The sequence below is a fragment of the Falco cherrug genome, chromosome 9 (assembly GCF_023634085.1).
Source record: "Falco cherrug isolate bFalChe1 chromosome 9, bFalChe1.pri, whole genome shotgun sequence".
In the NCBI taxonomy this organism is placed as follows: Eukaryota; Metazoa; Chordata; class Aves; order Falconiformes; family Falconidae; genus Falco; species Falco cherrug.
This window is the reverse complement of record NC_073705.1, coordinates 40,760,292-40,786,154: the sequence shown is the minus strand read 5'-3', so window position 1 is coordinate 40,786,154 and position 25,863 is coordinate 40,760,292. Positions and strand designations below refer to the sequence as shown.

General features: G+C 43.8%; 1 protein-coding gene across 3 annotated transcripts in view; it reads right to left on the bottom strand.

Annotated features, from left to right (window-relative positions):
- JMJD1C (jumonji domain containing 1C) overlaps nucleotides 1–25,863 on the bottom strand; it is a 165,936-nt gene that overhangs the window by 38,166 nt on the left and 101,907 nt on the right. For 2 of the 3 annotated variants that reach the window (XM_055720847.1, XM_055720849.1), the window contains 2 exons: nucleotides 19,524–19,637; nucleotides 1,393–1,498 (listed from right to left, as the gene is read on the bottom strand). In XM_055720847.1, coding sequence (XP_055576822.1) covers nucleotides 1,393–1,498; nucleotides 19,524–19,637 — 220 coding nt within the window. Of the gene's footprint in view, nucleotides 1–1,392; nucleotides 1,499–19,523; nucleotides 19,638–24,897; nucleotides 25,153–25,863 lie in introns of those variants that run through there. The other variant, XM_055720848.1, reaches the window with a different exon arrangement.

The window sequence follows — 25,863 nt, the reverse complement described above, 5'->3', positions numbered from 1 at the left end:
CAGTTCCTGGAAAGATGGGACATAAATGAGTTGTGTGGATGACAGGCTGGCAGTTTCATTTAGGTGACTATTCCAATATTGCTGGGGCTTTGCTCAAGTATTGAGTCTGTGCCAGTGTACAGAAAAGCTTTGGTAATTTTCTTAGTATTGTTACTCTAATGAAATACAACAAACAAGCTCAATTTTAGTTTCCTTTTCCTATAGCCCTAATTTGATTTCACATCACCTCTCAATCTAGTTCTGCCTGCAAATTTCACCAACAGACTACTAACTCATGTTGTTCATGTTGTATCTGAGGGTATTATGATAGAATCTAAAATCACTTAACAGCGACATACGAACTTCCTATCTACACAATTCCACAGATTGCTTTTTTCAGCATGCTTTCTCTGTGGCCCATACAATCGCATTAGTCAAATCAGAAACTCCACAGAAGGAAAGACAGACATTTTTAACTGTAACATGGATATTATACTTACCACATTCTTTTGGTTTTCTAACCTTAGTTTTATCAAAGGGACAGTAAGCAAACCTCAGTGCCATCCTTAAAATACCAGATTATTTACTGCTCCCCTCCCATTCTTAATTTACAGAATGCTTAAGCATTTTTGTCCTGAAACTGCTTTGCTGCTTGCCTGGGAATTTTATTTTAACCCAGATCCTACAGAGGTTAGTTTCTGCCCCCCATAGCTAGGAATGCCTCTGTAGAGCTGTCTGTCAGTTCTGCAGAAAGTTAATGAATATATTGCACAAATGCATATACATTTTTATTATCAGCAAGACTGAGCCAAAATAATTTATTCTAATTCATACTAGTTTTCACCTAACTTGTAGCTACAGTGTAAAAAATGATGTATGCATTTGCTGCAACCTTCTAGCATTAGAACAGAGTTACAAAACTGTAACTGATCTGAAAGGCACTTTTCAATCGGGGGCTGAGGGTGTGGGGTGGAGATCTGAAAGTATTCTTCATCTGTGACAGAGCTGTGAATAACTGCAAGAACAGGCAGGTATCTGAGAAGTTATCACACGTAATAGTAACACTAACAGAGCACACAACAGTTTTAAACATGCTAAAAGGTGTGTGGTTGCCATTCATACGCGCTTATTTTCACAACAAACTTTATAAAATACCTACGTTCAGACTCATGATATTCAGCTTCTGCTGTAATCACCAAAACATCAAACACGTTATGAACAGTCTGAAGAAGTCACGCACAGCTTTTTACATAGTCTTGTTTTCTTGTATTAACAAATACTTCCAAAAATAACTTCCAAGTCAGAAATATATTCTCCATTATATCACAAATACTATGAGATGAGTCCAACACAACTAATGGCCTTAAACTAGCTAACACAGAATAGAAATAACAGAATTTCCCACATAATTACCTTGCATAAAAATCTCCTGAACCTTTTGTTCCTTTACCCAGGCTTTTACCTCCTCATGTAACTGCGGGTTATCCCTGAGAACTGGGTTTAGACTGTCTACGTCGTCCTAAAGTAGAGATTAAAAAAAAGAACCATATGTTATGTTTACTTGTAACATTTCTGTTTAATTTCCTAGATGTATTTTAAGAGTACAATATTAAGTAGTTTTATGCTAATTTTACTGATTGCCTACAAATCCCTGTGCTATTTTTAGAAAAAACTTAAAAGCATAACATAGTGCTAGAAGTTATTTCATGGGAACATGGTATGTCAGACCCCACATGTGGCCAGACTTGTAAGCTATTAATAGGATCACACTTTCATAAATGCTGTCTTGCTACAAGCTAAAATTGCCCTCTAAAGACTTCAGTGTTTACAGGTATGCAGAAAGAATTTAAACGATTAAATGAATTTAAAAAATAAGTATCTGTTTATCATATCTATAAAATTTAGTACGGACATACTGAGCATAAACATAGCTATAAAATCCACAAAGATAATGCGTAAGAGATAGCTGTATTTTAAGAGAAACAAACATTCTGAGAGAAACACCATTACTGATTTTCAAATATGTAGGTCTTTGTTAATTAGGCAATTCCAAATAAGACATGCTTCAATTTTTTATTATATTCAGTCCTCCTGGAAAAGATTATTTTTGACTATTTAAATAGGACATCATCTGGGAAATTAAGACACATTTGGTGGCACTGTTGTCCTAACACGGAAAAACTAGGCACAAGATCTTATTCGTATTTTAGACAGCGTGGCTTAAGTCACCGTTCACCTCTAGACTCTTGGGAGTATCTATTTCTCTACTTCAGAGCAAACTTGCTATTTCTGCCTTTTGAGGCTGTGGCAGTGAAATAAATCTGCACCACGCCTGGCGACTCCTCATGCAAAGATGGCCTAGGAAATCCTTGAGCTGCAGGAACATGCATTTGTGCCAAGAGAACTTCAGACAGTTAAAATAATCAGAGCAATACTCCACATACAAAATGTAAAATGTTTTATCAGTGCTGCAGCTGAGATCAAGTAATTTCTTTCCTTGATCTCCAACAAGTTCCTTGATGTTTTACAATTTATTATGAAGAGCTCCATCCATAGAATACAAAGATACAAGCAACACTCAGGGAATTGTGCATTGCTGCCAGGCCCTCAAGTGACACGAGCAATTTCTCTCTATTCATCTGGATGAGATTACTCCTGCTAACCCACTGTTCACAGGATGTCTATCTCAAATTCAAAATTCACTTCCTGACACTTGAAGATTGTGTGCTCCATTATGGAGAAAGAATCAATGCTTCAGTTACCAAGAGAAAATCACTCACTCTCCTTTTGCTTTTGAAAAGGATATGGCCTCGGATCCAAAAGGAATGCTCAAGGTGATTGTTTTAATACATGTAAAGTGGAACAAAGTGAAGGGCAAGATCAACAGGACCTCTACCACCAGCTAGGTGAAGTATACATTGCTAGCATTACCAGAAGCCCAAGAAGGTCAGCACTAGAATTTATTCAAGGATAGCAGACTAGCAAAACACCTCCTCTCCTGAGTCATTCCACAAAGTGTATTAGTTGTTCTACTTCCCTGTGTAAATCCATTTTTGCATTGATCCTACATACAAAAGCAACACCACCACTGGAAAGAGGAAATGCTTTGCCAAGGGAACCCAACAGATTCTGAAACTGGAGCTGTGTGACGATCATTCATCTGTCCTCCTTCCCATGCACTCTCTTTCACAGCAGCTGCAAGAGATTCCTGTAACAAAAATTTCCCCTCTCGGATCCAAAAGCATTAGACCTAAGCAACAGACTGAGGCACTGCAATACTGGAAGTCTGTCTGTCTGGCTGACTTAAAAATACAGTTAACACGCAGACGTCAAACATTCTTAGTAATTCCTTCAGTCACAGTTAAGAAAATCTGCATCTTCATTTCAAGACTATACACACTGATTAGGTACCATACGTCAGACCTGTTAGTCTTAACATTATTCTACTTCGATGAGTCCTTTATGCAAAGTTTTTGAGTCTCTGTGTCATCTTGAGACACTTTTCATGTGTTTCTGAAGGCAATGCACACTGCTGCTTTTCTTTTTTTTTTTAAGATTTCACATCCTTCCTAAGCATCTTTGACTTCTTTGAACCTGACTCTGAAGATACCGGTCAACCTACAGAGAGTGCATTTGAACCTTTTCTGTTCTTTCTCCTATTCAGGTGCACGACTTACCAGTACCTTTGATTGAGTGCGTTTCACGTGAACACTTAGAAAAGGAGACTGCAAACTGCATTTTGTACTACTTTCTTCACTCTTGAAGAAAGATGAGCTCATCTCAAACATGAGCTACAGAAGGCACAAGTGAGGTCAAAGATCTGTTACACAAACTGCATGTAGGTATGACCAGGATTACGTACAGGATATCGAAAGGAACCCAGGGTTTCTAAATACAGATACACACAAAACACACATTGAACATATCGTCAAACACTGCCCCACCCCACCCCCACAAAAAAAGTGTTCTGCTTCTAGACATAAACATTTCAACAGAAATCAGTACAGCGATGCAAAATTGTAACTGACAACTGAAGCTCAGTATCAAGATGCTATAAAAAAGCTTCCTGAAATCTCAAAAATTCTGTTCTTTTGTGTACATATATCTACGAAAAAACGTGTGTGCTGTGACTGACCACCTTCCACCATTAATCTTAAATCTGAACATCTAAAACCCAGGAAATTAAATGCGTAATGTGTTAAATTATAAGATGATGGTTTAAGACGCTGTTTAGTGCACACCACAAACTTTGGCAAAACCAGGGAGATGGGGCAACAAAGACAGATGGTGACTTGCAGTCCCTTCCCCATCTTAGCGCAGAAGACGAGCGGATGAGTCTGCAGTGCCCAGGCTTTTTCATTACCCTGTACTTTTATTGCTCAAAAACCAACTCTGTCTACAGATTTGAACCTTGGCAATTATGACCTTCAGTCTTCCCCTCCTTCTTGGTCAAAGTAGCAAGACTGACAGACTAACCCACAGAAAAATTAAATGCCCTGTAGGATTATCCTCCAGACTTTTCCTCATTTGAAAGCAGATTTGCTCACACAAGTATGGTACCCTCTCCTAGACTAGTTTTTCCACGAGTCCTGGAATACCTCCCTCCAGGAGGATGTTAACGCTGGTTTGAAATCCTTACAAAATGCAAATCAGAATGCCAATCAAAGAAATGGGACTGCAAATTTTCTTCTTCAAATCTACTGTACGAAGCTCTTTATGTACTTCATATGGCAACACCCCTTGCTCCACAAACGACTATATGTAACACTGGGAAGACAAAGGGCATATGGGCTAGAAAGATATGGTTGAGATAATCCTTCCTGCCCTTCTAGGAGACAGTCACATGGAGCAATGTGACTATCAGAAGCTTGGCAAACAATATCTTTTTTTTTTTCTTTTTTTTTTTTCTTTTCATTTTTGCTGCTATTCTTCCTTCTTTCCAGTCCAAAGAGAAATTCACTTCTGGTGGAGTGGACTTTCTGCTGAATTATCCAAAAAACACTTCAGTAAGCTGCATGTCTCTCTAGGTGGCAACTCCTACCAATGGGGACATGCTCAACTCCTAGGAAATCATGAGAAGGATAAAGAATAAAATTTTCCCAGATAATGAAGTGAGCCAGTGTTTATTTGAGTACATCTGTTCTTTCTTCTGATGCAAAAGGATAGAGCAGATTGGAAACAACAGACCATACCACTGGGTTAACATATCACACTGCTCTAACCAGAAAGTAGAAATCTTTGTTCAGAGAAGCATTTTTAGAGAGGTTATTCAGACAAACATAATTTATCATACAAAACCACAAGTGAACAAGTGCAGATCACTTGTAATACTTTGAAACTCCTTTAAGTCACGATCAAGCAAGAATTTCAAAGACAGTACCCACAGAAAAACTAGACAAAACCCAAATATGTGCAGAATTCCCCTACTCAAGCCACACTCACAAACAAAATAATGTCCAAGACACTGAGAGGCATCCCTGGATGAGCTGAACCTGCATTGTTGCCCATAGACCATGCAAAGTGCTTTCTGAAAGGCTCAAATGGCCACAGGCTCCTTTTCTGATTTGGGCAGCCAGGCACGTCTGTGGAGGGACCGCCTGCACATTTCCACAGCTCTCTACCTTCCCAACAAGACCTGAACTACTGAGAGATGTTTCCTCAGAATTTTAAAATACTTCTCCAAGTCATTCTTCACAGACTTGAGGGGCAGAAATGAGTTCAATAAATGGAAACATGAAACCCTGGAGCACAAAACAACTAAAAAGTGGATTCTAATAGCCACTCCTACCTCCCACTGCACAGGCTGCATGCTGCTTATAGGAAGGTGTAGAAAGTCCAGTCAGCTGTCAACTCTTCATTTTCATTGATGGAGAAGAGGAAAATTGGCAAAATGCATTCCAGGAAAACCAGTCTTGGAAAAGAGTGGCTTTTGCAACTAAAAAGGCTTAAATTGGAGCCCTGAAGACAAAATCTCAACACATACCATGCAAGGAACTAGCACGCGTTTCTTTGGGAAAGTGCCTTTCTTGGCCACAGTGTCTCTGCATTTGGCTTCAATGCATCAAGGACATCTTTTTAATATCAGTAGGAACTCATTTCAGCTAGTGTTTTACAGAGAAAGACTAAGTAGATTTTGCAGTCCTCGCAAAGGTCAACACCACATTAGTCCTCACCATCTGTGGCTTAATTAACTATAGCTTCCTCTGGCTGCTTAGAGGTTTTCTGATAATTTAGGACATGAATTAAATGAAAACTAGTACATAACCAACCTGAGAGTCCTGTTTACAATGTTTACACAGTATGCGCTGCACATGGGAATAAGCACTTTGTTAGCACTTTAATGGCAGAGGGACCATATTTAAATTCAGAGATCAAAGTGTCAAAAGCTTGAACCTTCAGCTTGCTGTTTTTCCGTGAGTGAACATCTTGAAATCAGTTTTCATAAAACTGAGCCCCTCACACACATCCCCCCTCCCCTTTTTTTTTCTTTCTTTTTACACCAAATAATTTTTACAACTGCATGGAACTTCAGCTGCATAGAAATTAAATTTCAAAACTGCAGTCTGAAAACCAAGGAACAAGATCAGTCAACATCTGTCTACGGACTGCCACAACAGTCTTCTGAGAGCAGTAGCAGCAAAAAGGACTGGTTTTAAAATCTAGACTGCTGAGAATTTATACTAGTCCTCTAATGCCATGTTTTGGAAGATTATTTTCTGCCATTAAAAGAAAAAGAATACTTAAATACCTACCTTACCTGTACCCAGCCTCAAGCACATCCACGTATATTTTTACCCCTTGTTTGAAAGGTTTGTATAATTCTGTCTTTATTTTCATTCGTTGACAACTAGCCATCCTCCTTTTTTCTTCCTCCTTTTATCTTTCACTGGTTTTGTCACCTGACAGATCAGTGATCTGTAATCTCCACCAGCGTTGTTTTTAATGAAGCTTCAATCTTAATGATGTCCTACCTGACATTAGAGTGAGCTGGGGAAAAAAACCTACATAAAACAAAACAGTGACATATAATCTGGATGGGCAGAATACCAAAGATCTCAACAAGAACACCACCTATTAATTGGCAGTACCCTTCTGCTATGCTGCAAGACTTTTTTTCCAGTGGCAAAAAGATGAGTGTAACTAAAACAGAAAAATTGGCGGCAACTAACACGCCCCCAGAGGTATCACTGGCCAGGCACAGGCGCTGCCAATGCCACACAGACCACACCAAAACCCTACAGGGAAATCACCACATTTAGCTGAGACAAAAATATACAGATCTTCTGTTGCTTCAACCATCTTTCTAGACACATATGCAGGCACAAACCACTGGTAAACAGTATATTCCTTATTCCTGACAAGTGAAAGGCTACCCCAGCTGCCACGCCGCTGCAGCTGGTGGGCAGGAGGTCAGAGAGGCACTGACGGCTGCAGGGCTGTGCTGCTGCGCACAAGCCAGCAGAGAATCGCCTTTCCAGCGGGGACCGCTCCAGGGGGAACACATCGACCTGACCCACTGCCTGCCCTTGCAACTAGGGCAACCTCCCTCCCGCTCCAGGCTTCTCATGAAAGGCAACACCAGCCAGAAACACCAAGGATACGGAAAGCTAGAGAGTTTTTTGGGGAGATCGTAACTTCCCAGTTTACCTTAAACGGCTTTGTCTGAGCTGAGAGAAGAGGCTTAGGCTTACCAGGCGACGCTAGCGCTTTCCATGTAAACCCAACCCACACTTGACCTATTTTCTGCTGTTCTGAGCGCACAGTCACAATTTACCTCATTCAAACCCGGCAGCTGCTGGGCTACATCTGAACCAGTTAAGTCAAGCTTGAAGGCACAACCCTCACCCCTACCAGCGAGAAAGTCGAGCTGAGGTCAGCCCTGCTCGCACGTGCACAGATGCACACCTGTGCACACCGCATGAGGGAAGGCCGGGATGGCAGGGACGCCCAGCCGACGTGCAGAGGCCAGGCGAGAGAGAGCAGGGATAACTAACTCCTTCCCAACGAGGGGCACTGAACGCACTGCTCCAACAAGGACAAATGTTTATAGGTATTTCAGACCACCAACATTTAAGATTATGGATTATTTTCATTGTATAACAGCAATGACTACGTTTCTATAATTAGAAAATTAAACCCACAGCGGGGAAAAATGACTAAAAATTTTAGTAACTTTCCAATTGTCAGGAAACTTAACAACCCTCAGGAAAAGCTATCACCAGGTTTTCTTTTGCTCCCCACTCTTCCCTATGCTTCATACTTCTCCCCACGCACTCCTACTTCCTTCCTCATTTCCCCTGTTCAACAACCAAAGAGCTGATACTGGTTTTAAAATTTCAATTAGCAGGTTTGAGAATTAGGGGAGCAGGGCTGCACACACTTCTCCAAGTCATGATTTCAGGCTTGAAGAAGCATCATTGCACCGATTAGCTCAGTTCTAGAGAAATAACTCACCCCCCTAAGAATACCATAAATTTCTATTAAAAACACGAAAGATTATCCTATGGAAAATATATTAAAGTTAGGAACATAAACATACAGGAAAAAAATCTGACTCATAGTATTCTCCTGGTTTTTAACTTACAAACACAAAAATAAACAGAGATATTTGCCTTCCTATAAGACTCCCAGTGCCTCAGGTGAAATGGGCACATGGGAAAGCTCGATTTTTACAAGTCAGTTTGTTAATTCCTCTATCTGTAGATGACGATCAAGTATAGAAAGGCAGAAGGGACAAGAGCAGCATACGGAACAAGCACGCAGCAGGGAAGCAAGCAGCCACCAACAGATAAGCAAAACCAAACCTGGGCCAGGCAGACATTGTCACAAAACAACCTAAAAACTGCTCTAGTGACTTCTACAACAGTTTTGCATTTGAAAAGAGAGATTAAAAAAAACCCGATGACCCTTATGCTCATGGGTTATGTCACCCTCTCTTTGAGCAGCTGGGACAATCTGGATCAGAACAGCAAAATCTCCTGGAGTGCCAGACGTTCCCTTTTAACATCTGATCTAAAGACTTCCCCACACAAGTGGCTCCTACCCAACAAACCTGGTGGGCTGTCAGCTTCCATTTGAAGGACTGCAGTGCAGTGTACTTCTACTACTTACATTCTCCATGTACAAACAAAGGAAAGGTCAAGCAAATAGTAGCACTGCTCCATATCTATCTTCTTCATTTTGATGACACAGCTGTACATTTGCTTTTGCACTGAATTACATTTCCTTCCCCTTCCTCACTGTAGGCTCCATAAATTTATCACCACTATCTCAGCAATATGCAACTTTGTCCTAATTTTGCGTTTTGTTTTATCTACTCCTAAGAGAAACAGGGAGGGAGTACTGGTCCTACCCGACTCAGCCAGTAACTCCCACGTCATGTGGTGATACTGGAACAAGCCTTTGAGTCACTTACCAAGCAACTAAATGCCACTATGGGAAAAGAAACCTCAAAGTGCAGACACGTCCCTGAAGCAAGCAATTAGCAGAGTGAAGTTGATGCTAACCAGGAGAGCAGTCAAGTGAGTAGATCGGAGAAAAAATCTTTTGTACATTGCTATTAAAACTTAAACTGAGACCCAGATACCCTGTGAACAGCTTTCAGAAGGTATCTAACAACTCCCCCAAATCATTATCAGCTGAAGACCAATGGGTACAGATAGAGGTGTCTTTAAGCAAAACCAAAGTACATTCTGTTGATAATCAGTTGTCTGAACCAGTGGGCTGCTAAAAAGGCAGTCTAATGCCTCCAGAAATCAAGCTAAGAAATCAGTTCTTGCTCCAAGACTGACCATTTTGGAGAAGGCGCATCTTCCTTGCATCAGGGACAGAAGTTACTTGTGCCAGCTTGAACTGGCAGAGTTGGAAAGCTGTATACCATCACCAGAGAAAATGACAAACTAGATAATTAATCTCTTATCTCGTGGTAGCTACCTTCATCAAATCTTTTTATCAGTTGCATTACTCGGCAACACAGTATTCTTTGATGGGACTACTGGTAAGTAAGAGCTTACTGTATTAAAAAGCAAAGGTCTCTCAATTCAAATCTGCAGAAGAAAATTAAAACACTATCCAATACGTGGCAGGCTGACGACAGCTCCTAGAGTCAACACCACCTCCCAGAATCGTGCACCAGAGTACCTGGCTCCTGCAAATGACACTCTGCTCTAATCTGCTCTAACCACCAACTTACACTGCCAGCAGCCACAAAGCTACCCAGTCTGTTCTGCAAATATCCTCACTCCTATTTATCAACTAGGAGCTCTGGGAACATACAACTTTCCAGTTCTTTTCCCCCTGTAACTTGTGAGGGTTATGGGCAGAATACAAATTCTTCCCAAAAATAAAAATACCTTAACTGCCTTTTTTACGTTAAGAGAAAAGAATACATCAGACATCTTCAAAATATTCTTGAAAGCCAGCTTCAGTGGAGTTTGGTCCACTTAATTACTATTACATTGATGTTCCATTTTCAAGTGGTTTTCCAGGGTTTGTTTGAAAATGTGTTTCTTAGAATAGTGCGATGTAACACAGTTGGCCCACATGCTGATAATAAGAAAGCAATTCAGAATAAAACACATTTCTTTCACATCTTAAACAAGCACACTATTTGCACAGAGCTTTACACAGTTAAATTTCTGGTAGGATTTAAGGCAGCACTGCACAGAAGCAATGAATCTGGGCTAGGAAAACAATTAGCACATTTTCTTGCAGAATTTCATTCAGAAGAACAATCTTCTCTTGTCTCAGGCATACGGTGCAGACTCTCCAACTGCCTGGCTGGGCATACAACAGTGAGCCCATCACTGCAAACGTAAAAATGCTGCCTCTGCTCCAAGACACCGTATCAGAAGCAATGCAGCCATCATCGTGTGCTTTTTTTCTGCAAAGAGGTCTGTTCTGACCTGCTGGAGCCATTTTAGGAATTTTCCCTATAAATAACAGAGGTCTGACCAGCTGGAGTGCATATCATATTTGGATTAACACTACAGCTCTCTGCAACTCTGGAGAAAGCAGTGGCTATGCCTTTTATGGAACAGATGAATAATGGTCTTGCAAAGAGGAAAGATTAAATTGCTAATAAGAAAACAGGCGCATTTCAGTTGTTGCCGCAATAAGCTCCCTGGGGTAAACTTAGGAAAGTCATTCAGTTTAAATTTGATACAACACTCATCTATTTCACAATATTTTCCATCGATAAATCTACTAGCACACACAATCAAAAAATTCCTGTTAAAACATAACTGAAGACTGAACTACACCACTTGAGGGGGGGTAGCTGTCAAGCACCACACAAGCCAGCAAATCTTAATGCATCCTTATACTGCTTTAACCTGACTTTATCTACCATATACCAAAGTGGCATAGAGTGGTGAAAAGAAGATAGAAAAAGGGAAGAAAACATTCACACTTGGTAAACCCCTAGCACCTATGGCTGAAATAAGTTTCTAAACTGTATGCTTAAAATTCACTACTAAAATCATAAAGTACAGAATAATGAGAGATGCACAGAAATTACTGTGCTTCAAACCCACTTGCTCAGCAAAAGCATACTAAAATACTACTCCCAGTAATGCTGGCAGACACACACAAGAAGAGGGGGGTGCAGGGGAAAAAACAGGAATAGTTAATTTTAATTTCATTCAAAAGACAGGAAATGTTTGCTAGACTGAAGGGGGGGAAAGTATTTACAAACAATGGCAGTGAATAAAAAATTTAGAACTATATTTGTAGTACACTGTTAAAAAGAAACTAAGCTTGATCAGGAAAGGCACTGTACACCAAGCCCTGTACATCAAAACAAATACTGCACTTCTTATTAGTTAAGTTTTTCCAATGTCTAAGAAAATAGTAAGATTCGTATTTGGTTTTAATTTAAAAAAAAAAAAAAAAAACCACAAAAAAAACACAACAAAAAAAACCAAAAAACCAAGTTTGTATAAGACCACTTGAGTTTCTCCCCAGATGTCTGGCCTGGAAAAGGAATTCCATATGCACACCTGGAACTGCTATAGCTCTCAACCTCTACTAACTGCAGCTTGCTGAAGGCTGTGGAGCAGTTCTTATGAAGCACTAACCCCAGACTACAAATTAGTGCTTCTATTAGGTGTAATTTCAAAAATACATCTTGTAAGAAAAAGTTACAGAGCAGCAGCTCTGAACAAAGCAATGTCATAGGAAGGAACGAAAGCAAAGAGTACCACAAGCACCTCATCGAATGAGCTGTTGTGCTTATCATGTCAAGCTAAAGCTTAATTCTGGAGAGAACACATTTGAATGAAACTCAGTTTCCCCCCTACCTGAAATGCAGGAAGGTCTGCTCTTCTTCCCTCCCTAGGTAAGCACTCCCATGCAACAACAGAGAGATTTTACCCTCCTCACTTCGGAGTTCCCCAAAGCACTAAGGATTCGCAGTCCCTACATACAGCAACTACTTGGGAAAGCAAGAACATGATGGTAAAGCACCATCTGGTTATAAAGTGAAACAGACTTCTCTAGGAGCTGACTTTGTGTCTAGATCACGAAAACAGTGTTGTTCAAGAATATCACATAAGAAAAAATATTTGAACTTTTTAATAACATTTTATTTGAAATCAATTAATTTTTAATAAATCAAATATGAAGATTGGAAATTTTAAGGACACAGAACCAAGGTTAAGGTGCCCCACTCTTCCTACTGAGCAGTATTTTCCACAGGCCTTTACTGGTGAAAAAAGTAATAATTTACGATGAAACACAGGAAGTTCCTTACCCAGAGACACTGGATGGAGTTGTAAATTCAGTAATCCCAAAACTGCTTTTGAGAAGTACTAAGATACTTCAGTTAAAGGATTTGATCTTCACCTTCAAAGAAGAAGCAAGTTTTGTTTCATCTGTTCTCAATTCCTAACTTTTAAATTGTTTACTTCAATGCTACCTCCTGGAGTAGGATTAATGAAGTCAAACAATTTAATCAACCGTGATTTTTGAAAAATCGTAGGAAGAGTAAATAAAGTTTCTCTATGACAGTGGAAGAAAACCTGTTTTCCTTTGGATCTGAGGCCTACCTCCACTATAGCAATCTCAGCTTATTCCAGGGACCTCACAACACCCTCCCCTTCCTCCTTGCGCACCTTCCCATAGCCTTCAGCAGTTGCACCTGAACTCCCTCCTACTACCTGGAGGAGCCACACATATTTGTGGCAGCTAAACCACCCACCTGCTGACTGATGGCCTCCCTTCCACACTGCTGATTTCCCTAAGGCTTGTCAGATCTGGAAGAACTCCACTCCTGTATCAAGCCTCGCTGAGAGAAACAGAAAAATTACTAAACCCCTTCATTTCGTAAGAAATCAAGGTAAAACAGAAAGGTACAATTTTATTCCGTGTATTTTGAGATTAACGACAGATAAGGTCCTCAGGGAAGCAGCTCTTTTTCAAAGGCAGGCACAAATACAGGCTTAGGAGAGACAACATACATCTCCCTCTGACTCTACAAAAGGAGGGTGCCAATCCCTCCTCCCTCATTCCTCTCTTTGCGAGTACTCTGATGACTCTTCTGTCCCACATGTGTAACTGGGAGCGAGGGATGGTATGAGTCATCTGACCCACTTCTAGCTGGCTACAGCCTTTTGCCTCCCCCCACATTGGATCTGCACACTTAAACATAGATGTGTCGGTAACAAGCTGTTTAGACCATCCCTCTCCACAACGCTGCCAGAGAAGCCAGCTGGACTGCTTATGGGTGGTCCAGACACCAGAGACATGGGAAAGAATAAAGATAGCTCTTAAACACAACGCTGAGAAGAGTTAAAGATGCAGAAAGTTGTGTGCATCTCTGTCGCCCATGGAAGAAACAAAAGCGGGAGGAGAGAAATGACAGCCACGGCGGCCAGCTGGCCAGCACCAGGAGTTCCCGAGCAGCTTCTGTCAACCTCAAAGGGTGGGACCAACCCAAAAGCTCCTGCCTGCCCAGTCAGTGGAGGTACAAGTTTATGGGAAAAGCAATTTTCAGCTGCAGTAGCTATTTTTAAGCCTGAAGTTTAAAGTAAGAGAAGTCTGAAAGAGGAGTGCATGTGTGATTATGGGGTGCTTAAAATACCGACAGAAAAATATTATTTTATCCCCGTTTCAAAATGTTTGAAGAAGTTTTTACGTGCACAAGTCATTACTACACAAGCCCTGCTAACACCATTGGCTTGCTCTTAAGAGCAAACAAGTCATGAAACCCAAAAGCATCCAGGCCTAAAATACCCCACGTCTGCCCATAATAAACAGAAAAGGTGGGTATCGGAGCTGCACAATGCCCTTTTCTCAACCCTTACCTTCATGGCATTCGAAACTTGAATTTCTAATAGATCAAGTAAGATTAATGCAGTATTAGATCCTGAATCCAAGGTACCCACTTCATGATTAGCCAGAAAGTATTACTTCAACAATCTTTAAGGTGTGTTAAGACATTTGACCTGCCAGCCCTCAAATGTGCAATGCACAGTTAGAAAAAGAGCAAAGTACACATGCCTATCACTGTGCATGTAACACCTCCCACAGGGGATTTCTCAGTGCCCTATCTTTACATCTGCAACCTTCAGCACAGAGGTAGACAGGCAAGACCTTACCGTTTTGAAACACTATGGCAACCAGTCTTGTCTTAAAAAAATAGTTGGTCTGAAGGACAATATAAGTAGGGTGGCTTAAAGAGACATTTCGCCACAGAGAAGAACTGAAGTATGTTCTTGATTCCCTCTTGGCAGGGTTTGTTCTTTTTTTTTTTTTTTTTTTTTTTTTTTTTTAAACCCAACATGCAGGAGAACTTTTTGAAGGCTGTGTGCACACCCTTCCACTTCCTTCCTTCAGTGGAGAAATACCCTCTTTGCAGGAAGTGTCATGATTGTGAAGGAACTTAATTCAAGTTCTTTGCCCTGTCTCAGCTGTGCACGTTTGTTCCAGTGCTGTGTACGTTTGTTCCTGTGCTGTGTGCCCACAAATCCTTTGGAAATAAATTATCATACATACGTGAAATGTGTATTTATTTTGTGTATGTGTATGGAAATACATAATCTATCACACACCCTGCTCTGCCTGATCCAGACACACAGCTGAAATACACTGATTGCTTGGGCAAAACACAAGTCTTTCTGGCTCTTTCCATAAGCGTATTTTATTATGGAAAAACATGATATAAACCACTTTTTGTTATTCTTTATTTGCTTGTCCAAAGAATAATGCAGTTGACTCCAGCTGCTTCAGCCAGTAACAGCAGAATCACACACTTCAGCCTGATAGTGCCCGTGACGGGTACTGCCAAACACCACCCAGACAAAAACACCACACTGATGAGGTCACACATACCATATGCTCAGCTTTAATGCTTCACATCCCCATCTATAGTCCTTCAAGTAAACTACAACGCTTAAATTAAGGCACAATCAGCTTTGCTCCTGCTTAACTTACTACATGTATCATAACAAATACACACATAGCTGTCACAGGATAGTACAACTATCTTATTACAGAAACTTTTCAGTTCTAATTATTTAGGTCATGCCTGTATTTCTGTAGCCTTACTATAGTTCTGCTTAACGTATTTCAGTAACAAATATATTTGAAAGTGTGTTCATTTTCAATCTATAGCAAGAACCACTATAAAACTCAGTACATGTCAATTTTCACTTTATCACAAAATATACGTGATATATTGGCAATACAAAGTAGAGAAATATTAAGGATCTGACTGTACACATCCCATTTCAAGACTATTTCCTACAGACACTACCCTGACGTAGAAAATGCATGTTGTAAATTTTATCTCTATCATTTCCTGCAAGAAAAGAATTTTCATTTCATTGCTAAGCAAAGTACCATGGCAAACATTCATATCTGCTTTATCCGCAAGATCCCCTTGTTACCACCATAAAAAGAACTACATGACTAAATGGTCTGACCATCCCAGATTAATGAATGAGTCACTCCTGGTCACACACAGGTTTCACGTAGAGAATAATACTGTTTGTATCCTTTACGAAGCAACAAAGATAAAAGCCACCGGAAGCAAGTTGTAGGTTGGTGTTTAAGGCACCACACATACAGAATCCAAAGAACTTTTATGCAAAAGGGCAGGATTCAAAGCATTACACACATAAGGAAAAACAAAAATCACAGAACACATTTAGTTGTAAAGAACAACTTCACTGACAAGGGTAATCCTTGCTATAGAAAACCTTGAGAAGAAACAGAAAAAAAAAATGGAAGACTGCTAGTATAGCACAGCTGCATACCCGACTTTTAATAATGATACTCATCTAGCTCTTATGAAGATTGCTGGATCTCTTAACAATTGAAACATGTTTATTTATGCAAACAGCAGACATGGCATGGGAATTCATGGTTCACGATTCCCCAGCCAGCCCTGCCAAAGTCTCTTTAACTCTTGTTCTTGAAGAACCACTTCTGGTAACAACAGTAATTTAGTTCTTTGCCTACTCCAACTTTGTTCTTCCTGCCAAGACTAAAAGGATGCCAAGTGTGCTGTTTTCTTTGCCTTGAGCAGTTGTCACCTTTAAACTGGACAGGCATCACCTTATTCATGAATCCCTTTAGCCCAATAGTTATGTTAAACGGCACTGCGGTTTTTGATCAGAACTGATCTGAAGCGAATGCATACCAATTGCCCATCTGCTGCCCATTACTAGGTATTACACATATACACAACGATGGGAAAAATTACTCAGTAGTTAAGAACTGTATCTGAAGTGAAATGGAGTCTTCCCAACAGATTTGAACTTTTGTTTGTTTTGGCAGAAAGGTACTGGAATTTTAGGCACTAACAGCAAAATGCAATAAAAAAGTGTTTAGATCGCCATGGTCTCCAAAGACTTCATATTGAAAATGTGCAGCCATGAGAGCTTAAAACCAAAACCTAAACACAATTAGAATGACTCAAAGTTAACTCATCTCTGCAAGAATGGTTCCTCAGTTCTGTCTTCTGCTCATAAGCAGGTTAATAGTATTCCAAACCAGACAAGGGAACAAAAAGGCCCTTTTTTTCTTTTTAGAAAAGCAGATCTTCACAGAAAGTTTGCCGAAGATTTATCTAGGACCTGTTTTCATGGCAAAGAAAAGGAAGGCCTTCCAGAAAAAAGGTACAAGTAAAAACTACTTTAATTAAAGTAACTGAAGGCTAGGAATGTGATTTCCAGCATTAACAAAAGATAATAAGCAAAACTAATAGAAACAGTCCTCCCACTTTGGGCGTCTTTCAGGAGAGAATAGTCTCATAATGATCAAGTTAATATTTGTGTCTAACACACTGCTGGGTACATAATTCAGTTAGCACATTTTAAAAAAGTTTCTGTTCTCCTAAAGACATTACCATTCAGTAAGGCTCTTATCTGTACCATTTACTCTTAAAACTTGGCATTGAAACATTGCTAGCCCCAGACATTTCTAAAGTAACTTCTAAAACTTCCTAATAACCATCCAAATAAAGAAATCTTTGCAGCACTCATCAGTGAGCTCAATGTTATTTTGTGTTTCTGCATTCAGTATCTGAGCACTATCCAGTTTAGATGCAGATTCTTTATGCCTAGGCACTTAAATGAAATCTCCATCAGAAACCTTCTTGTAATGTTAAAACAATTTAGCCATCTCTTGTCACCGAACTACATATGACTGATGCAGATCAGTAGCCTCCGTCTCAGGCCTCAATAGGTAGCCATTTGCTCCACGACAAGGGAGAAACAACCACGCCTCTCACAGAGAGCTGTCCTCTACAAGTCAAAAAAGGAGGTCAAGAGTCAAGGAGACCAAGCTTGTATCTAGAACTATTTTTCACAAGCTACTGCTTTGTACCAGTTTTTGGTCAACATCTCTATTAAAACTGAAGTTGCTAATGCTGTTGATTACAGTATTACCTACCAAGATATTATAAAACCAGCTGTTCATGTGACACATTTTCAAAAGTGACACCTTCAATTTGTATGTTCTTTTCCAAATTAAGGTGCTTCTGTGTCAGTCAATACTCCTTGAAGCGAAGGACCTAAAATGCATACAGCATCACTATGTTACTGCCAGCCAGACCTGGCAACAGGACCGTTTTACAAAAGGCAGTCCTTCTCGTATATTCAATTTGTTTTGCTCAGCTCATCTTGTAAGAAATGATCCACTGCCAAAAAGAGACTGATTACTGTTACTGGAATGAACGTTATCAGAGACATGATCTTGATAGATTTCAGGCAAAGGACAGACACTAGCACGAGTATTTGCTTTGTAAAATGAATCTGGAAGATTGCGGCTGGACTCTGAGGGTGAATTTACACTTCACAGCTCAGCTGATTTAAGAGGTCGCTGCTGCCAAGGAGGATATCCCACTCTGCGTTGCGTCATCCTGACCCCCTCCCTAGAGAAAGCCACAGCACTCGCTGCACCCTGGGCTAATCCAGCTCAGCTCACTAACATCACAAGCTTTTTTTCCTTCCTCCTCCTGTTTTTGAGGATCAAGGTTGTGCTGCTTTTAGAAGCCTGAAGACGCCAGCACAGGGTCTGATAGTGGCACTGTCCTCTGCGGCACAGCCAAGCTGTTCGAGCAGCTCGAGTCGTAACACGTAACCTCACCCCAACAAGAAGCATTGAACTCGTTTGGCTTCCCCACCGCAGACATACAAAAGCACCAGCCCCTTCCACAAACTGACCCACCCTCTCTCCTTTCCCCAGGAGTCTCTCTCAGTAACTTCTCTTTTTCTAGCCCTGTATTTGGTACTGGGGGGGGAGGACGGACGTCTTTGGTGAAGCAGGAGGGAAGAAGGGGTGTCAGGACACAATTATATAGCATTTATTCAGGGCCATCTGTTATTCCAAGTCTCAAAATACTATTTCTGTATCACCGCAGTGTACCATCCTAGCCGTAAGAAAGAATCTATGGCTACTCTAATTGCAATCAGTTCAGTACGAGTTGAGGTTCCAAATGTTTTTCAATTTGTCACATAAGAGATTTTTAGACCTTCTTCTAAGGGAAGGGGGGATGACTGCTTCTCGTGTTCTTTAAATGCACACACATTAATATATTAATGTGCTTCTAATTAATGAAGGAGGCATTAAAACCAAGGACACTGGAAATCCTAGCAGGCTTAGAAACACTAGCAACTGCTTTTTTTTTTTTTTCTTAAAAACTGACAGTTTCTGCTTTTCATTCTCAGAAAACCAGTAAGTCAGGTATCACTGTAGTGCAAATACCTAGAAATGAAAGCCTGGCTTCCAAAGGATGGATACTATCTTTTATCTGCTCCACAATTAATGGTATCGGTTAACCTTTAAAGGGGTCAGGTATTTTACTTCAAGGTGGTTCAATAATATTAATTGCATAGTACTCCTTGACATGATCAGATTCACTAGAATCAGATACAGTACCCAATATAATCTTTCACAAAATGAGCAACAATCTCTGCCAATCATCAATAGGAAATCATTCCTGTAACACAGAACTTGACTATAAAATGCACTTAACAATAAACACATGGATTTTAACTAAGCTCGAAGGACAGTACTTATACACTAACTAGATTTCTTACCTGATAGGGCTGAAAGGCACTATCTTCAGTTATAAAATCCAGCTGCTTGTCCACAAGGAATTCTACTGCAGTAATTGAATTGTATACACTTTTTCCAACCAAGGGCTTGAATGTCTATTGGGAAAAAAAAAAAAAGAAAAAAAAAAAAAAGAAAAATTAACCAATTAAAAAAAAAAAGCTCAGCACATCAAACCCCCAGGACTGTATAAACACTGACGTAATTCTACCACTAAAACATGTTAAAACAGAGTAGCAATTACTAATTATTCAAGAAAGGAAGATTTTGTGTTTTGTCGTTTTTCCTTTGTGCCATTGCTGGAAAACCAGCTAGAAAAGGGAACTATACCATACGTTCCTCCTTTCCCTCACTGTGCTTGAGCAAGAGTGTTTACCACAGAAGCTCAAAGTACAGGAGCACGATTGTATCTTAAACATACAGCTTAGCACGCAGATCCTCTCCTTCTGCCTGCAGGACTAGCTAGCGCAGTGGTAATTACACTAAGAACGCTGAAGTGGAAACAGACTGCAGACGTGAAAACGCTCCCCCCCTTCCTGTGCTGAAATCGTTCACCTTGCCTCGAGTCAACCATCTCATTTCCCTGCCCATCTCTGCAACTGTTCTGACTCTGCTGCCTGCCACCCCCGCAGCCGCTCCTCCCTGCAGCAACCGGCTGCTCCGGCGCAACGGCTTTGGAAACGACAGCGCCCGGTCCTGGGGCTTTTGCACTGGGGCCAGGAGGTTTCCTGCTTCCTCCCACATGCTGGGGAAGCGGCGAGGGGCCACTCGCCGCTTCCCCAGCATGTGGGAGGAAGCAGGAAACCTCCTGGCCCCGCTGCAGAAAGCAGGCGTGGAGGAAGGGGCACAGGGAAATAACGGGTTGCACGATGCCCCCGTACAATCTTTGCCCCAAAAACACCCTGCCTCATCCAAGCGCAGCGGGATGCAGTAGGCGAGCGGGGAGGGAGCCATGACTTCAGTGGGTCTCCGCCGAGAGGGGGACAAGCTGGCGGTCCCCTTCCCTGCTGGCTGGGTTTCCTGAAGAGAAGCGCAAGGAGAGCGTGACTGAGCGGGGATGTACTGCGAGGGGATGAGTCAGGTGAAAAGGAAATCCCAGCGGATGGGGGGGGAGAGAAAATGCTGCTCTGAAGACAGACAGGAACTGCAAGAGGAAGGCACGGGTGAACAAAAGAAGTGACCAGCAGAAAGAACATGCAGGATACAAGGGGGAAAAAAAAATACGGGGAGACAAGAAAAAAAAAAATATAGAGGAAAGTTATTCTACAGGACAAAAAAAAAAAAGTAACGAGGGAAAACAGGAAAAGAAGAAAGCCCTTTGAGACAGATTCTAAATTTAAAATGCAGGATGAAAAGACAAAGAGGAGAAACAAGGGCAGGTCAAACCACATGAAGCGTTGTGCAAATGCTACACCAACATCTGTGAGATGCCGCTATCGCAACAGGACATCACTAGCTCACATGCCAACACCCCACAGCAAAAGACCCCCAGTACTTACAAGGAGAGGGCAGGATCACTGCTGCCTATTTACAGATGGGGAAGCTGATGCAGGAAGCAATCCCCTAACTTGACAAAAGCCACCTAAGCAGGGCAGCAGCAGAGTCAGTGACCTGCCCTCAGCCAGTATGCAGGCAGCTCATAAGAGATGCACTCAAGGTTTTATCAGACTTCATTACCTACTTTACAAAGGTGTTGCCTTGCGATTAGGCTAAATATAACTCAAGTCTCTCTGGAGCTTCAGCTTTGGCACTTACTAAACAAATGAGAGAATACTTCACTGGAGATACATAATACTTTATAATAAATATATCCAAGCCCACAAATACTCAGATTTAATGCCATGCATTCCTTTACCATTTTATTTCAGGTTTCACTTCAGCTGTTACCTTTCCTCATGCAAGCAAGAAAAAAAACCCAACAACCTATCAGCCAGTCAGCCATCTCAACAGGGTAACTAGATTAAAGGGCTGGAGGGTCAGGATAATATGATAATATGCTAACTGCAGAGTCTGAATAGTAAATAATTATTTAACCTCTAATAGTTAAGAAAGGGCCTTTGCTCTTGCATCACTTCTCTATAATGGATCCTGTATTGCTAATGGTTTGAGTTAAGAGAGGGTGGAGTTCACGTCATGAAATTACAAAGCACTGAGTGTATAAACTCACAAGCGGACAAACTTTTGTTTTAAAAAGTCAACGTTGTAGTCTTTCAGTTCTTAATTCACCCCTGCATCTTTGTGTACACTGTTCTACTTCTTCCGCGCTGGCTCCTTTCTAACTTTCTGTGCAATAGCTTTCAGGTCAAGAAACGTGTTTCCGACTACAAACAACAGGATATACCACATCATTAGCTGAAACGAAACAGTGTGGAATGCGGCTTGCAGTTATCATTCAGGATTCAGACAACACTACAGATTAAGGTATGTGTGAGCCACCAGTTTATCTTACTGCTGGTATTAAAAGAACCAGTTCCAAATATAGATCTGCGAGCGTGATTATTCTGAGAAGAGAAACGTAATGCCTTCTCACTTGCTTTCATAGATCTAAGCCTCTAGACAGGCCAACGCCCCCAAAACACGCATGTGGAAGATGCAGGCTATCCCACAAGCACAGAGCAAAAATATGTAAATAAATAAAGCAAAACTACGCCATGTCATACACCGCCTCATACACGGATGGCTGCTCAGTTGCATACAACTTGAGATTTTTTTCCAGACACTATCAGAAAAAAACCCCAACATTCCCACTATCAAGCAACAAAACCCCACCCTTTAATACAAGGAGGCCTTCCTAGGAAAGCAAAGTCCAGACGCCGTCAGCTCCAAGAGACAGGCAAGGCCACCAAGGAGATATCCAAACCAGGGTGGGTTAGGGATTTGAAAAATCTTAAGATGGAAGACATAACCAAGCTTCGCATCACATACACACAAAGAAAAACAGACTAAGAGCACAGCAGGCAAGAGTCAGCTACTATAGGCAAGCATGTGAGGCATGTAACAACATGAAAATGGATGTAAGAAGGTCCAACAAGCTCCTTGCAGACTTTCAGAGGAAGACGCTCCCTTCTTCCATTTTGAAAGTGGAGGGCAACGCTAGGGAGAATCAAGCGTACTGGCTGAAACCAGGAAAAACTGAACCTCCTCAAGCAAATATCTCACTTTCAAACTTGCATAAAGCTTCATTTTACCATCTACATTAACCCAACTCCCCAAGGACTACAATTAAGCAAAGGACTCAGGCATTCAACCTTAAGTGTCATCTGACTTCAGCACTCTTCCAGATGGCTGCTTGAAAAAAAAAAAAAAATCCCACTTTTTTTCCACCAAATTTCCCTGCTTGGCCAAAGGGAACATAAACATACACATACGTTGGTTGCTTTGCTACCAAGTTCCCCGATACCAAAAATAAAATACATTTCTTACTCCGCCCCCGCCTCTATCTCCCCATGATTTTCCCCAGCTCATGCAAGAAATATCCTCCCTATGGGAGGCATCTGGCACAGCGCTGAGACTGCAAAGAGAAGTTGGCTTTGTACCTTCCGGAAATCCAAGCAAAATTTTTCAGAAAATATTAAGTACCATCACTTCACAGCAAACAACCTCAAAACTACTCGACGGCATTCACCAAATACTCGTGAACACAGTGGATTACTCACAGACTGCTTTTTCTAACGCCCAGTAACACAACTCATCTATTTATTTATCGTTTCAACCCCCCCCCATGGCAACCACAGGCCCTGCTTTCCCCATGAAGCAGTACCCAGCAAGCGCACGGTGCATTTTTACCTCTCCCTAATGCAATTAAGCAGCTGGAGACGTGGTGAGCCGCCCCACCATGTGAGCAGGCAGTTCCCTGGCACCGGCCGGAGCTCCGGGAGCCGCCGCACCTCGGCTGCGAGCTGCTGACTGCCGGCTGCTGCAGCCGCGGCGCTGCCAGGCTGTGACACCCCGAAGGCTCATTGCAGCAAACGCTCGGGTTACAGCTGAGCTCGCAGCTGCTGCCCGGCTCAGCCCGCACGTACTACTGCCTCATGCGCCTCACTGGAGCTCGCAGCCTGCCTCGCCGGCCACCCTGCGCCTCAAGCCTGCTCCCCGCACCACAAAAGCACATTTTCCTATGCACATGAACTGCGTTTGCCTTCCCTCCCCCACCCCCAATCTCTCCGGAGAAATTCATACCGTAAGGAGAGCAGCTTTTCATAAGCTAAGGATATAGCCAAGGAAGCTATCCTTGAACTAAAACCTGTAACGTTTTACGGGTTTTCCTCTTCAAACCACCAAAATTGAAAAGATCACGTAAACTTATTTATACGTGCTATTCAGCAAACTTTCCCACATACTGTTCTTCAGCCTCGCTGTTTAGTCTGCAATAGCGCAAACACTGGCACCTTTTCATTATGACACTTAATCATTCAAAATAGCTGTAGCTCTCTTCCAAGGCCCGGTTGTTGCCATGGTTTGTACTCAAAGGCAGAATTACCGAGTGGAAAAGAGCACAAGATAAATAAAGCAGATCTGACATAAAAATCGCGCATCGAGTTTTCCCATTCGCAGACTATTCCGCCTGCATTCCCTGCGGAAGGGCCCGTTTCCAGTCACGGCGTTACTGCGGGCGGGACTCGGCCCTTCCCCGGCGGGGGTGTCGGAGCCCGCCAGCGGGGGAAGGCACCGGCGGGCCCGCCGCAGGCAGCCCCGCCAGCCGGGCCCCTGCCCCGCCGAGACAGCCGGGGTGCCGCATGGCACGTTACCGCGGCTGTTCCGTAACGGCGGGGTTCCCCACCACGACGGCCGGGCGAGCCCTTCAAGTTCAGCAGCCGGCCGCACCGGCGGGAATTCAACCTCGCTCACGGAATAAAATACCAAAAACCCACCCCACACCTCGGTTCCTCCAACTGCGCTCTCCCCGCTCCTGGGAAGGGCGCGGGCCGCCCCTGCGCCGCTCCCCCGGGGCAGGGAGGTGCCCGGTACTTACAGTGTCTCCGGCCCGGCCCGGGGGCGCAAGGCCCGCACCGCCCCCCCCCGCCGGGCCGCGCACAAAGCCGCCGCCAGCCGCGTGCCGCGCCCGCCCCCGCGCCCGCCAGAGCCCGCCCGTCACGTGCGCCGCCCCGCACACCGCGGGGCCGGGGGGGGAACACGGACACACGGCAGCGCCGCGGGGCCGGGGGCGCGCCCCGCTCCGCCCCAGCACCCGGCAGGGCAAACAAAGACGCGCGGGCGCCCCTCAGAAAGTTAAGATGTCCGCGGGTGGGGGTGTCCCGCGGAGGCGGCCGCCGCCTCCCTTCAATGACCGCGGCGGATGCTCACACACGCCCCGCACCCCGGGACCCCGGCCGGCGCCCCCCGCCCGTCGGTACGCACCTCGCTGGGCGGCCCGGCCCGCGGGACCTCCGCGCCCGCCTCCGCCTTTGAACTCACAAGGAAAATGGTTCTCGCCGCGCCGCTTCCGGGTCGGGCCGGGCAGCCGCGCCGGGGGCGGGGAGGGCGGGGGCCGGGGGAGGAGGCGGCGGCGGCGGCGAGGAGGAGGAGGAGGAGGAAGAGGGGGGCGCGCCGCCCGCCCTTTGTGGGGCTAGCGCGCAGCTGGGCCCGCCGCGGAGGTCCCGGCGCGTCCCCGCTGCTGGGTCATGGCGCGCTGCCGCCGCCGCCAGCGCTTACATAAGGACGGGCGCGCCGAGCGCGGGGCCGGCCATGGCGGCGCTGTGCCGGGGCGGGGAGGAGCGGAGCCGAGCCGAGCCGCGCCGCGCCGCCGGGAGCCGAGCGAGGGAGCACGCCGGCGGGAAGGGGCGGCGCTCGGCGAGCGCGGCCCGCGGGGGCGGGGAGGCGGCCACGTCCCGCGGGGGCGGAGCCGAGGGCCACGTGTGGCAGCGGCCCGGGAGCGGGGCCGGGGCGGCCGGGGGCCCAGAGCTTCCCACCGGCGCGGGGGCCCGCCCGGTGCACGCCACACCTCGGCACCCCGCAAAACCCGCAGCCTGGCTCACGGCCTAAGTCATTCCCCCGCCCCCGCGTCTGTCCGGAGGGTGCCCTCCCCCCCTCGCGCAGGTGGGCTTGTTTAGAGGCAGCAGCGCTGCGGTGCTGGCCGCGTCCCCCCGCAAAGGCGAGGGAAGGGAAGGGCGGGTCAGGCATGAGCTCAGGGCCTGACTCGGGTCCAGCCGCAGCCGGAGCAGGGGCAGCGCTGGGCCGGGCCTGCCCGCGGGCCCAAGCCGCCCTGGCCAGCCCCAGCGCTGCAAAACGCTCCCCAGCACGGCCTTCTGATCTTCAGCATACAACCGATTTTCTCCTTGATGACACTAAAAAAACAAAGCATGTTCTCCCACTGTTGAACAGAAG